This window comes from Bos taurus, chromosome 3 (genome assembly GCF_002263795.3).
Source record: "Bos taurus isolate L1 Dominette 01449 registration number 42190680 breed Hereford chromosome 3, ARS-UCD2.0, whole genome shotgun sequence".
Classification (NCBI taxonomy): Eukaryota; Metazoa; Chordata; class Mammalia; order Artiodactyla; family Bovidae; genus Bos; species Bos taurus.
This window is the reverse complement of record NC_037330.1, coordinates 67626407-67639148: the sequence shown is the minus strand read 5'-3', so window position 1 is coordinate 67639148 and position 12742 is coordinate 67626407. Positions and strand designations below refer to the sequence as shown.

Below are 12742 nucleotides of genomic sequence, written 5' to 3'. Positions count from 1 at the left end.
TTTCACTCTCCACTTTCACTTTCATCAAGAGGCTTTTTAGTTCCTCTTCACTTTCTGCCATAAGGGTCGTGTCATCTGCATATCTGAGGTTATTGATATTTCTCCCAGCAATCTTGATTCCAGCTTGTGCTTCTTCCAGCCCAGCGCTTCTCATGATGTACTCTGCATAGAAGTTAAATAAGCAGGGTGATAATATACAGCCTTGACGTACTCCTTTTCCTATTTGGAACCAGTCTGTTATTCCATGTCCAGTTCTAACTGTTGCTTCCTGACCTGCATACAGGTTTCTCAAGAGGCAGGTCAGGTGGTCTGGTATTCCCATCTCTTAAAGAATTGTCCACAGTTTATTGTGATCCACACAGTCAAAGGCTTTGGCATAGTCAATAAAGCAGAAATAGATGTTTTTCTGGAACTCTCTTGCTTTTTCCATGATCCAGCGGATGTTGGCAATTTGATCTCTGCTTCCTCTGCCTTTTCTAAAACCAGCTTGAACATCAGGAAGTTCACAGTTCACATATTGCTGAAGCCTGGCTTGGAGAATTTTGAGCATTACTTTACTAGCATGTGAGATGAGTGCAATTGTGCAGTAGTTTGAGCGTTCTTTGACATTGCCTTTCTTTGGGATTTGAGTGAATACTGACCTTTTCCAGTACTGTGGCCACTGCTGAGTTTTCCAAATTTGCTGGCATATTGAGTGCAGCACTTTCACAGCATCATCTTTCAGGATTTGAAATAGCTCCACTGGAATTCCATCACTTCCACTAGCTTTGTTTGTAGTGATGCTTTCTAAGGCCCACTTGACTTCACATTCCAGGATGTCTGGCTCTAGGTCAGTGATCACACCATCGTGATTATCTGGGTCGTGAAAATCTTTTTTGTACAGTTCTTTTGTGTATTCTTGCCACGTCTTCTTAATCATCAGGGAAATACATATCTAAATCACAGTGAGATATCATTCATGCCTGTAAGAAGAATTGTTATCAATAAGATGAAAAATAACATGTCTTGGTAGAGATGTGCATCTCTTTAGGATTATGGGAATGTTCTTTTTTTTAAATTTTATTTTATTTTTTAACTTTACAATATTGTATTGGTTTTGCCATATATCAAAATGAATCCACCACAGGTATACATGTGTTCCCCATCCTGAACTCTCCTCCCTCCTCCCTCCCCATACCATCCCTCTGGGTCATCCCAGTGCACCAGCCCCAAATGTTGTTAAACTAGATCATAGTGATGGTCATAAAACTCTGTAAATATTCTTAAAATCATTGAACTTACATTTAAAAGGAGTGAATTTTATGGTATGTAAATTATATATAAATAAAGTTGTCTAAAGGCATTTAAGTAATAGAATGCAATTCCATTAAAATTTAAAAAAAAAAGAAAACTAATGGGATTTCCTGGGCCTCTCTTTGAAGGTCACCTAATGCTGAAAGTGTTTATGACATATGCAGGAGAATTCAAATACCTCTGTTTAGAAAATATCAACCTACTTACCCAGACCAGAAAATATTAGACTGGTTACTAGTTGGTAGAATGGTGACACTTAAATACATTAAGCACATTTCTTTCATATTCTTGATGTACCAGGCACTGTGGTAAGTGCTATATGCTTTATTCTTCAGTCACTCATTCAAAAATATTTATTGATCTTATATTTTATGCTCAGCATTGTTCTTTATGCTGAAGACACAGTATGAGTAAGACAAAGTCCCACATTTCTTGGAGCTTACATTCTAGTAAGGGAGAAAGACATAAACATGTAAACACACAAGCCATAATACAGATTACTTTAGGTGGTGATATATGAGTTTAAAAATAAGCCTGGATAATGGAGAGAGTCGCAGAAGATGGCAAAGGAGGGCAGTGGAAATTGAGGGCTCAGGGAAGGTTTCTGGCAGAGGAGGGGGTAGGCTGAGGTAACATTTGAAGAATATAAAAGTGTCATCATGCAAGGATCAGGAGAACAGTGTCCTGGGTGGGGAAATAGCTAATATAAATCACATCAGGCCATAGGAAATGGAGAGATGACCATGTAATTAACAGAAAGCAGAACAAAGTAGAGGCACCACACTCCTTGATTTCAACTATATTGCAAAGCCATAGTAGTCAAACAGTGTGGTATTGGCATCATCTTGGACAGAACTCTCTGTTAATTACATATTAAAAGTCACCCCAGAAGCTTTGTGGATATGGGAACATGGATATGGGAACATGGAAGAGGGAAAGAATGAAGAAGTAAAGAATTAAGAGTGTGCAGCAGGAGCTAAAGAGAGATGACGGTGGCTTTGATGAAGAGGGTGACAGCAGAGATGGTGAGAGGTACTAGTATCTGGGACATCTTAGGATAGATCCAATAGGGTTGGATGCTCTGTAGAGGGTGGAGAAAGAGGTGTTGAGAATGATCCTTGAATTTTACCTTGAGAAACAAGGTAGAAGGCACACCATTCATTGAAAGGGCAAACTTCTTTGAGATTGACTCTACTATATCCTGATCATGGATGAAGAAACTGGGGCTCAGAGAAGCTAAGCCACTTTGCCCCCAGGTTATCCACCTAAGGAATGGGAGAAGTAGGTTCAAAGCCAGTGACTCCAAAGACCATATTTTGTTTCTGTTTCTTTATTTATTTGGGGGGGGGGTGCTGTGCTGGGTCTTCATGGCTGTGCCAGGATTTCTGTAGTTGCAGCAAGCAGGGGCTACTCTCTAGTTGCCATGTGTGGGCTTCTCATTGCGGTGGCTTCTCTTGCTGCAGAGCACAGGCTCTAGGGTGCACGGCTTCAGTAGTTGTGGTGCACAGGCTTAGTTGTCCTGCGACATGTGGGATCTTCCCAGTCCAGGAATCAAACCCATGTTCCTTACATTGGCAGGTGGATTCTTAACCGCTGGACCACCAGGGAAGTCCCAAAGGCCATATTTTAAACACTGTTTAGTACTAACTCCTGCTCAAAGTGTTCCTTCATCCTCAGCCAGACAGTGGACAGAAATCATGGAAAGTAGCATTGGGTGGCTAGAGGAGGGCTTCTTGGCTAATGGGTGGGCATGTCATTAAACAAGAGGGAGAGGAGCAACTTGAAGGAGTAACATTTTTCCAGTGAATCATATTACATAACCAGAGTGCCTTATACCTAGTGTCAGGCTAAACAGAGATTGACAGGTAATAACAGCCCAGTAATTACAGGAAAACATCAGCTTTAAAAGTGCAGAGATTCTTGAAATACCTGAAGCCATTTAATATATCTTATGTTTGCTCCAGACCAAGAGTCAGCTCCCAGAGCAAGACTGGTCTCATTACCAAACTAATGGACATCATGCTCTGAGGTGCCTTTCTTTCTGCCAAATAAATCAGAATTTTAAAAACTGAAGCCCAAGATAGCCATGCTGCAAATGTTTGCAAGGACATCACTGAGTGTTTCAGGTGTCAAGTTTAATTTGACTTGGCCCGGTCTGTTCTTTTAAGAAAGGCTCAGGAGGCATCAGGTGGGTCACAGGGAGAATTCCTTCTGCTCTTGCTCTTTGAGCTGAGACAGAAATCAAACCTTGATTCCCTGAGCATACTTTCTCAAGCAGGAATTGCCCCTGTCGCTATGGCCCAAAGGAGTAAGTTGTGATGAAAGTTGTCATTCTCCCCTATTCCCTGATTGTAGGGTTTTTGTTTTTTTTTTTCCCCAGGAGTAGAGGATGAAGATAGAAGCTCATTCACACTTTTATGAGCCCCCAGTAAGTGGCAGCCACTGTCCTAGGAAGTGAAAGTCGCTCAGTCATGTCCAACTCTGCTACCCCATGGACTATACAGTCCATGGAATTCTCTAGGCCAGAATACTGGAGTGGGTAGCCAGTCCCTTCTCCAGGGGATCTCCCCAACCCAGGGAAGTCGGCTGATGCCAAATCTTTATATTATCAAAAAGCAGAAGTGATAGCAAAAATAAAAGGGTAAACATTGTGTGTGCCCACTTCTGTGTGTGTGTGCATGTGTGTGTGTGATATGTGCACACTCCCTCAGCTGCTCCCCGCACACTCCTGTGCACCGCACTCCTAGGGCCTGAGCATCAGTGGCCTGGACAAAGGGAAACTCCTCCGTGCCTTGCAGACTTTCCTCAGCATTTTTCACCATACAATAGCTCTAATGACCTTGGCATCGAGCTCTTACTGGGGATTAATAACTGGCTGGGTTTAATGGCCCTTACTGTGTCCTGGGCCATTTTCCCAGTCAGCCATTAATTCCAAGCAGTGCCCTGGGCTCTGGCCATTATGACTCCCTGGGCCAAGTGGCTGCCTTGAGGCAAACGGCTCAGCCTCCTTCTCTGCAGACAGAGCTTCCACTGCGCTCTCCCCTGCTTTTCTCCATGGCATTGGTACATAGGGCTGCAGGCAAATTGTTGGTTAGGGCATCACATGATGTCTTCTTTTTATGTGTGTAGATTTTCTCAGAAGACAGAGAAGTGTAGAAGTTGAATTTCATTCACTCACTTATCAACTCGCCTGTCTATTCAGTAGCAATTGAGTGTTTTTTATGGGTCAGGAAGCAAGAGAGATTTTGGAGTGACCTAATATGGGTGCTCATGTTTCCTACCAGGGTCAGAACACCTCACCAAGTGGGGCTTTATGGAAAATGTCCCCGAGACTCAGGGAGGCTGGATACTGTGAGAAGAAAGAAAGGGTAGGGATGCAGTGATTCATGAGGAGCCACTACCCCTCTTGCATCCTTGGTGCAGGTTCACCTCCCAGGTGCGCCAGCACAGCCCCAAGTTCACTTTCCCAAACTCCTCGGTGTGATTCATCAACTCAGCGTCTGCGTGCTTCAGTGAAGACTGTCAATACTCCGTCAGGAATCTTAACTCACCAAGGCATGAATATATCCACCCATTTCATTAAGACACTCAGGATGGTCACGGTCCTGCAATGTGAAGAAGCCAGGCTGTCTCAGAGGAGTAACATTCCAAGAACCTGGGTCCCAAAATCTGTATAGTCATTCCACCTCCCAAGATATCCTTAGTCCCTCTGAATGCAGGAAAGAGACTTCGTTTCCTCCTTTGGAAGGGATTCAGCCTTTGGTACATGCTCTTATCAACTGCAGGAAGTGTAACATTATGTTTAGAACAGTTACTGTCATTTTATTGGCTGCACTTACTAAAAGGCACTTAAGGCATAATTCAGACATCGATCTTTTCTGTATTGTTTGGTGCATCTGAGCAACACAAAGAGAGGGTGCTGGTGTCCAAGGTAATCAATATACCTCAGAGCTCAGGCAGGTGGGCATGAGGGAGGGCTTTCTGGGGCAGGGTGGACCCCAGTGTATTCTGTCCTGTGCCCAGGAATCACAGAGGGTCTGTATGGCATAGTCAGGAATGTTGACCTTCCCTAAAAGGGTCTTCATCTGGCCTCACATGGGCATAGGAGAAAGAGAGATAGAGAGAGAGAAGTCCTTGGAATCTTCAGAGGTGTTACCAGTTTCACCCATCAAGCAGCCTGTGCTCTGAGAATCACAGTAGAATAATTCATTACAGGGAAAGAGATACTGGGACCTTTCTTTAGAATTTTTCCCCAGTAAAAATGAGCACAATATCTAGAAATTATAGATCAGACTGGAAAATTCAGGATTAATACTTCTAGGTGAGTCTGATAAGAAAAAGCAGGTTCCAATGGCCTTGGGGTCCAGTGGAATGAAATCTTACAAAGTGACCTTATCAAGCAAATGGACTGAGTTACACTGTACCTCAGGGGTATATTAAGTGCTCAATGAATGTCTTTTAAATGAATGAACGAATGAATGTCATCTGGCTATTAGCATCTTAGTTGGCCCTCTCTTTGTTTTACGAGTGAGAAAGTTAAGTATCTGATTGGTGATAAAGCCTGCTTTAGACCCTGGGTCTCCTGACCCTAATCATCATTTGGTAATGTGCTATTTGCAGATGCCCCAGTCATCTTTGTAGAAATGTTTTAAGTGGGCTTCTACATGAGTAGAAGTTTCCCAGGATTTAAGACTTTTGGTGCTAAAATCCAAATAACCCCTAACAAACCGGGTTGTTTTTCCACTCCTCAATATTCTCATTAGTAAATAGGGGTGATGATGTATCTTTCTTATAGGGTTATTTGAAGAATTAATGCAATTATATAAAAAGCTCATAACAGTGCCTGGCACATAGGGACATCCAGAAATATTAACTAATATTAATATTAGTTCACTCTTTCCTTTATGTTCCCCGCTCTGCTCTGCTCCAAACAGCCCCCTTTACTAACACTGAGGCACAGCCCTGCAATGTGTCATGTTTTATTGCACATCTTTACTGACCCACTGCCTGCTTCTAAAGTATAAACTTTGAAGGGTTCTGTTTTTCCATTCCATTTGCATTCTTACTGCCCAGCAGAGTGCATGTCACCTAAGAGTAGTGAAACTGAAAGTCACTCAGTCGTGTCCGACTCTTTGTGACTCTGTGGATGTAGCCTGCCAGCCTCCTCTGTCCATGGGGATTCTCCAGACAAGAATACTAGAGTTGATGCCATTCTCTTCTCCAGGGGATCTTCCCAAACCAGGGATTGAACCTGGGTCTCACATTGCAGGCAGATTCTTTACTGTCTGAGCCACCAGGGAAGCTTCACCTGAGAGTAACTTGATGTCAAATGAATGATGAGAATTTGCAGTGGTAGAATTGCCATTTCATAAGCCCATGTGTCAATGATTGACTCCGGGTGATTAGTACATACTGACTTGTATATGGGCCTACAATGCTCTCCACTCTGCCTGATAATCCCCGAATCAGCCGTCACTTAATGAATGACACTGTGCCAGGTCCTACGGTAAGGACCGGGTTGAACTGCATGCAATTTCTATTAATAATTTTTCAGGTCAAATATTGGCAATTCCATATGACTCAAGTTGATTCTATGTGTTCCAGCAAAGTGGAATGGTGCATAAATTATCCCCAGTTAAAGATGAGAAAACTGAGACTTGTGGAGGTTAGTGAATGGCCAAGGTCCCAAAGCTAACAGGTGGTAGGGCCAAGCCTGGACCATCCTGTGTGGGTGCCCTTCGCCACTCTGCGAAGGGCACTCTGCAGTGAGGGAAGGTGGCCGCCCTTGGGTGCTCTTTGTCTGATTCTGAAGATAGAGCCATGGTTCAAGAAACTCCCAGAGTAAATATACAACTGAATACACGCAGAACAAAATTGGAACCAGTTTCCTGGGACTGTGCAGGACCCGGTGTGTCCAGTTCAAAGTTAACAGGGAAGGAGGACAGAGTCTCTGGGGAGAATATAATAGAGCAACAGTCCTTCAGAACATTCTTGACTGTCAGTTTCTTGTGCACTTGTTGGCCTTGGCCTCAGGCCCTAATTACATTATCTTCAAACAGCAACCGAGATATTTCTCGTTAAACACGATCAGGGAAATGTATAGCATATAGGAATGTTGCTGTTCAGAAAACACATCAGGGGTTCAGGGTATTGAAGCGAGCCCCATCCTTGGCGTTGCTATGGTGGTGACTGCAGGCCCAGGGCTCCCACAAGGCATGTGTGCACTCGATGAGCTTAAGGCTTTCTTCACATTTCTGAAGGTGGACCAACTCAGTTTCTCACTCTCTCCCTTTAAAATGGGAGAAACAATCCTAATTGTCATTTCAAAATTATGGCATCTGAGGGGTTACAATTTGCATGTCTTTTCTCCTGTGATTTTTAGATGATGCCTATTTAGGATAAATATATTTGTACAGCATCCAAGAATACTGATATATGCTTAACTTCCAATCAGGTGAGTCAAGAGCATCAAAACTAGTGTCAGAGCACATTGTAATATAGTCTTTTCTTCAACTTAGGGGTAACTCTGGATTCAGAAAGACCTGAATTTGAGAGCATGACTTCATTACTTGCTAGTTATGTATCTGAGCATTTTTTTTAAATGTCTCTGAGCCTTGGGGTATCATTATCTGTAAAATGGCAGTCACAGCAAGCTTGTTACATTGATATGACAGTCTGATATGTTAATATCAGTGAAGCCCAGACCCCCATGTTCGACAGGTCACTGCTGGCTCTTTTCCTGTTGTCCAGAGCTCCCTGACACCAGTCTGATGAGGTAATAGCATCAGGGGTATATTTTGACAAAAGAGGGAGGAGAAAAAAGAGAGGCAGCCCTCAGATGCAGGAAAGTGACCCGCTGGTGCCAAGAGAGCATTGCCCACTGATGGAGTCCTTCTCCCTCTCCTTCCAGCCGCTGAAAATGCACTGCAGGGACTGCGCCCTGGTGACGAGCTCCGGGCAGCTGCTGCGCAGCAGGCAAGGCGCCCAGATTGACCAGACTGAATGTGTCATTCGCATGAACGACGCCCCCACGCGTGGCTACGGGCGGGACGTGGGCAACCGCACCAGCCTGCGGGTCATCGCGCATTCCAGCATCCAGCGGATCCTCCGCAACCGCCATGACCTGCTCAACGTCAGCCAGGGCACCGTGTTCATCTTCTGGGGCCCCAGCAGCTACATGCGCCGCGACGGCAAGGGCCAGGTCTACAACAACCTGCAGCTGCTGAGCCAGGTGCTGCCCCGGCTGAAGGCCTTCATGATCGCGCGCCACAAGATGCTGCAGTTCGACGAGCTCTTCAAGCGCGAGACCGGCAAAGACAGGTACGGAGGCGAGGGCAAGAGGTGGCACGGGAGACAGGCTAGGGCGAGGAAACGTTCTCCCTGGCTGGCCAATTCACCAAGAGCGAAGCTTTTTTTTTTTAATGCTTATGTCAGATAAGCTTCTTTTTCTTTAAATTTTTAATCATTTTTTTTAATTGAAGTATACTTCATTTACAATGTTGTAGTTTCAGGTGTATAGCAAAGCAATTCAGTTATATGTGTGCTAAGTCCTGTCTGACTCTTCGCAACCCCATGGACTGTAGCCCACTGACGTTCCACTGTCCATGGAATTTTCCAGGCAAGAATACTGGAGTGGGGAGCCATTTCCTACTCCAGCGGATCTTCCTGACCCAGGGATTGAACCCATGCTCTTAAGTCTCCTGCCTTGGTAGGCAGATCCTTTACCACAGAGCCACCTGAGAAGCCTAATTCAGTTTTGTGTATAAATGTGTGTGTGTATATATATATATGGAGAACATATATATGTATGTATATATATGGAGAACATATATGTTTGTGTGTATATATATATATGGAGAACAACTGTATATAATTTTATATATATTATATGTATACTTATGTGTAATATAAGATTTCTCAGATTCTTTTCTGTTAGAGGTTATTACAAGATATTTAATATAGTTCCCTGTGCTGTAGTGTAAGTCCTTGTTGTTTATATGTTTTATATATAGGAGTGGTTAATTCCAAACTCCTAATTTATCTCTTTCCCTCACTACCCCTTTTGGTAACAGTAAGTTTTTATTCTAAATCTGTGAGTCTGTCTCTGTTTTGTAAATAAGTTTATTCATAGTTTTTTTTTAAGATTCCACATGTAAGTGATACATGATATTCGTCTTTCTCTGACTTACTTTGCTTAATGTGATAAGCTCTACATCCACCCATGTTGCTGCCACTGGAAGTATTTATTCTTTCTAAAAGCTCTTGCTTAGGGCTTTCTGCTTTGGCCCTGCTGCTCATGCTGTGGACAGAGTTCATCTGTAGGGGCCTCCTGGAGATTGGACTGTTCAAGTTGAATTTATAGGCAAAGTGAAGAGAGTATTTATATGGATAATTCAGGGCCATAGCCCTACTTTGGAGGAAGAGGTGACACTGCTGCTGGCTTACATTGGTAGTAAGTGCAAGATAATAGGTTTCTTGCATTTTAGTTCCTCAGGTGAACACTAACCAAAAAGAAGTAAATAGGGTTGTTTTTCTCTTCAAAGGCAAATATTTATTCAGTCAACAGATATTTATTAGTGCCTGCTATTTCACTGCACCTGATATGGGAAATACATATAGTCAAAAGTAAGGCAGATGTAGAACCTGCCCTCCAGGAATATAGTCTTCTAGGGTGGGCAGATGTTCACCAAGTAGTGGCCAATGTGCTAGGTCTTGTGAGGGGAAGAAAATGGTCCTCTGACCTGTGGGACAGGAAGACGGGCTGTAGTCTAGGGCAAGGCTTACCAAACTGTTAGTTACAGATCTGTAATGGGACACAAAATGCATGCAGTGAGTCACTATAAGATTTTTTTTAATATAATAGAAAGAATGGAATAATGTAATAAAAGACAATTTCAGCATTCATTCCCCACAGTAAGTAAGGAAAAGTATTATTTCATGAAATAAAATTTATTTCAGTTTTGTACATAAAAATATACATATACAGAGACGTCTTTTTGATGTGATAAAATCATTCTAGAATTAGATAGGGATGATGATGGCATAACTGTGAATATACTAAAAAGCACTAAATTACGTGCTTTAGAAAACTATGAAATGAAAGCCATGTATAATACATGTGAGCATATACACTCAATCACGGTGTAAAATGTATTTCTTACTGTAAGTCCAAATCTTTTGAAAAGCACTGGTCTAGAAGGTGAGGGTCTGGTGGAAAGACTTCTTAAATACATCTTCTCCCAAAGATGTATTTAAGCAGAGGCTGAGGTCAATAAGTATTTATCCAGGTAAAGAAGAACCTGAGAAGCGGAGAAAAAAGTGCCCTTATGGATATGAGAAGGTGAGAAGTGAGAAGACTTGCAGGGGGTTGGAGAAGAGTCCCTGTGACTGTGGGCAGGAGGGTGATGGTGGGCGGGGTGGGCAGCTGGAGAGGAGGCAGAGATAAAGGGTGAGGAATCGGCTAAATCTCACTGAAGAAAAGGACAGTTACAGGTATCGAAAGGAACAGCGCGGTGTACATAGTGAACAGTGCGGTGTCCAAATACACAGCTCTGGGTTGGAATTTTGACTCTGTCCCTCACTAGCTGTATAGTCTAGGACAAAATAGCTAACCTTTTAGTAACTTCACATGTGAGAAGCGCACAGTGACTAGGCTTCATAGAACTGGTCTAATGATTAAATTTTACTTATTTCCTCAATTCTAAAACATTCTTTTATAATTAATATGTGTTTAATGATATAACTTACCCCTTTCCTAAGAAAAACTGTTCCTGAGCCAATTTCTGATAAAAAAAGAATTTGTTGTTGTTCAGTCACTAAGTCATGTTCAACTGTTTGTGGACTGCAGAACACCAGGCTTCCCTGTCCTCCACTATCTCCCAGAGTTTGCTCAAGTTCATGTAAATTGAGTCAGTGATGCCATCCAACTATCTCATCCTCTGCCACCCTCTTCTCCTTTTGCTTTCAATCTTGCCCAGCATCAGAGTCTTTTCCAATGAGTCAGCTCTTCACATCAGGTGGCCAAAGTATTGGAGCTTCAGCTTTAGCATCAGTCTTTCTAATGAATGTTGCTGTTCAGTCACTCAGTTTCGGCTGACTAATTGTGACCCCATGGACAGCAGCACGCTAGGCCTCCCTATCCTTCCAATGAATATTCAGGGTTAATTTCCTTTAGGATAGACTACTTTGATCTCCTGGCAGTCCAAGGGATTCTTAAGAGTCTTCCCTAGCACCACAATTCAAAAGCATCAATTCTTCAGAGCTCGGCCTTTTTTTATGGTCCAATTCTCAAATCCATACATGACTACTGGAAAAACCATAGCTTTGACTATATGGACCTTTGTTGGCAAAGTGATGTCTTTGCTTTTTAATACATTGTCTGGGTTTGTCATAGCTTTCCTTCTAAGAAGCAAGTGTCTTCTAATTTCATTGTTGCATTCACCACCCTCAGTGATTTTGGAGCCCAAGAAATAAAGAATAGGAAGTACTAAATCCTTTGGGCTAGCTTAAGCAACTCATTATGGAGAACAGTCTTAAAGAAAGAATAGAGCTCACTCTCCCCAAATTCTTTGTTGGGAAGAGCTTTCTCTTTAAATCCTGGAAATCTTTGTGATCGTTGGAGGGCTGGTCAGACAAGAGTAAGTATGATTTCTGATGGAGTGAGGAGAGCGGGACCCAGCTGCTGGCATGTGGCCTCCTTCCCTGGAGGTCCAGGTGACTAATTCCATGGTTAGCCCAGTCAGTAGATCACACAGGGAATCTTGTCATCATCACACACTGTCATGAAATCCAGTCATTCATTATCTTTTAAAAACCACAAATAAGACAGACTGCTGCTCATTTGTATGAGTTCTTTAACCAAAAGAGCATTTTATAAGAGAAGGAGAGTGAAGGAAGTTATTTACGGTTTCAATTTTTGTGTTTGGAAAATTCAAAATAAGTAAAAACACTCTCTTCAATAGAAAACACTTTTCTTTTGAGTTTAATGGTTGTTTGCTAGATTTAAGTATTCCTGAAACACTGCTGCAGTGTTAGCTATATCAAATAATTACACATTGTTCTGGATCGCAACAGTTAGAATTGGACATGGAACAACAGGCTGGTTCCAAATAGGAAAAGGAGTTCGTCAAGGCTGTATATTGTCACCCTACTTATTTAACTTATATGCAGAGTACATCATGAAAAACACTGGACTGGAAGAAACACAAATTGGAATCAAGATTGCCGGGAGAAATATCAGTAACCTCAGATATGCAGATGACACCACCCTTACGGCAGAAAGTGAAGAGGAACTCAAAAGCCTCTTGATGAAAGTGAAAGTGGAGAGTGAAAAAGTTGGCTTAAAGCTCAACATTCAGAAAACGAAGATCATGGCATCCAGTCCCACCACTTCATGGGAAATAGATGGGGAAACAGTGGAAACAGTGTCAGACTTTATTTTTCTGGGCTC

The 12742-nt window shown here is 42.6% G+C and overlaps 1 protein-coding gene across 1 annotated transcript in view; it reads left to right on the top strand.

Annotated features, from left to right (window-relative positions):
* Positions 1-12742, top strand: part of ST6GALNAC5 (ST6 N-acetylgalactosaminide alpha-2,6-sialyltransferase 5) — a 208386-nt gene that overhangs the window by 175125 nt on the left and 20519 nt on the right. The window contains 1 exon segment of the mRNA NM_001192804.1: positions 8204-8613. Coding sequence (NP_001179733.1) covers positions 8204-8613 — 410 coding nt within the window.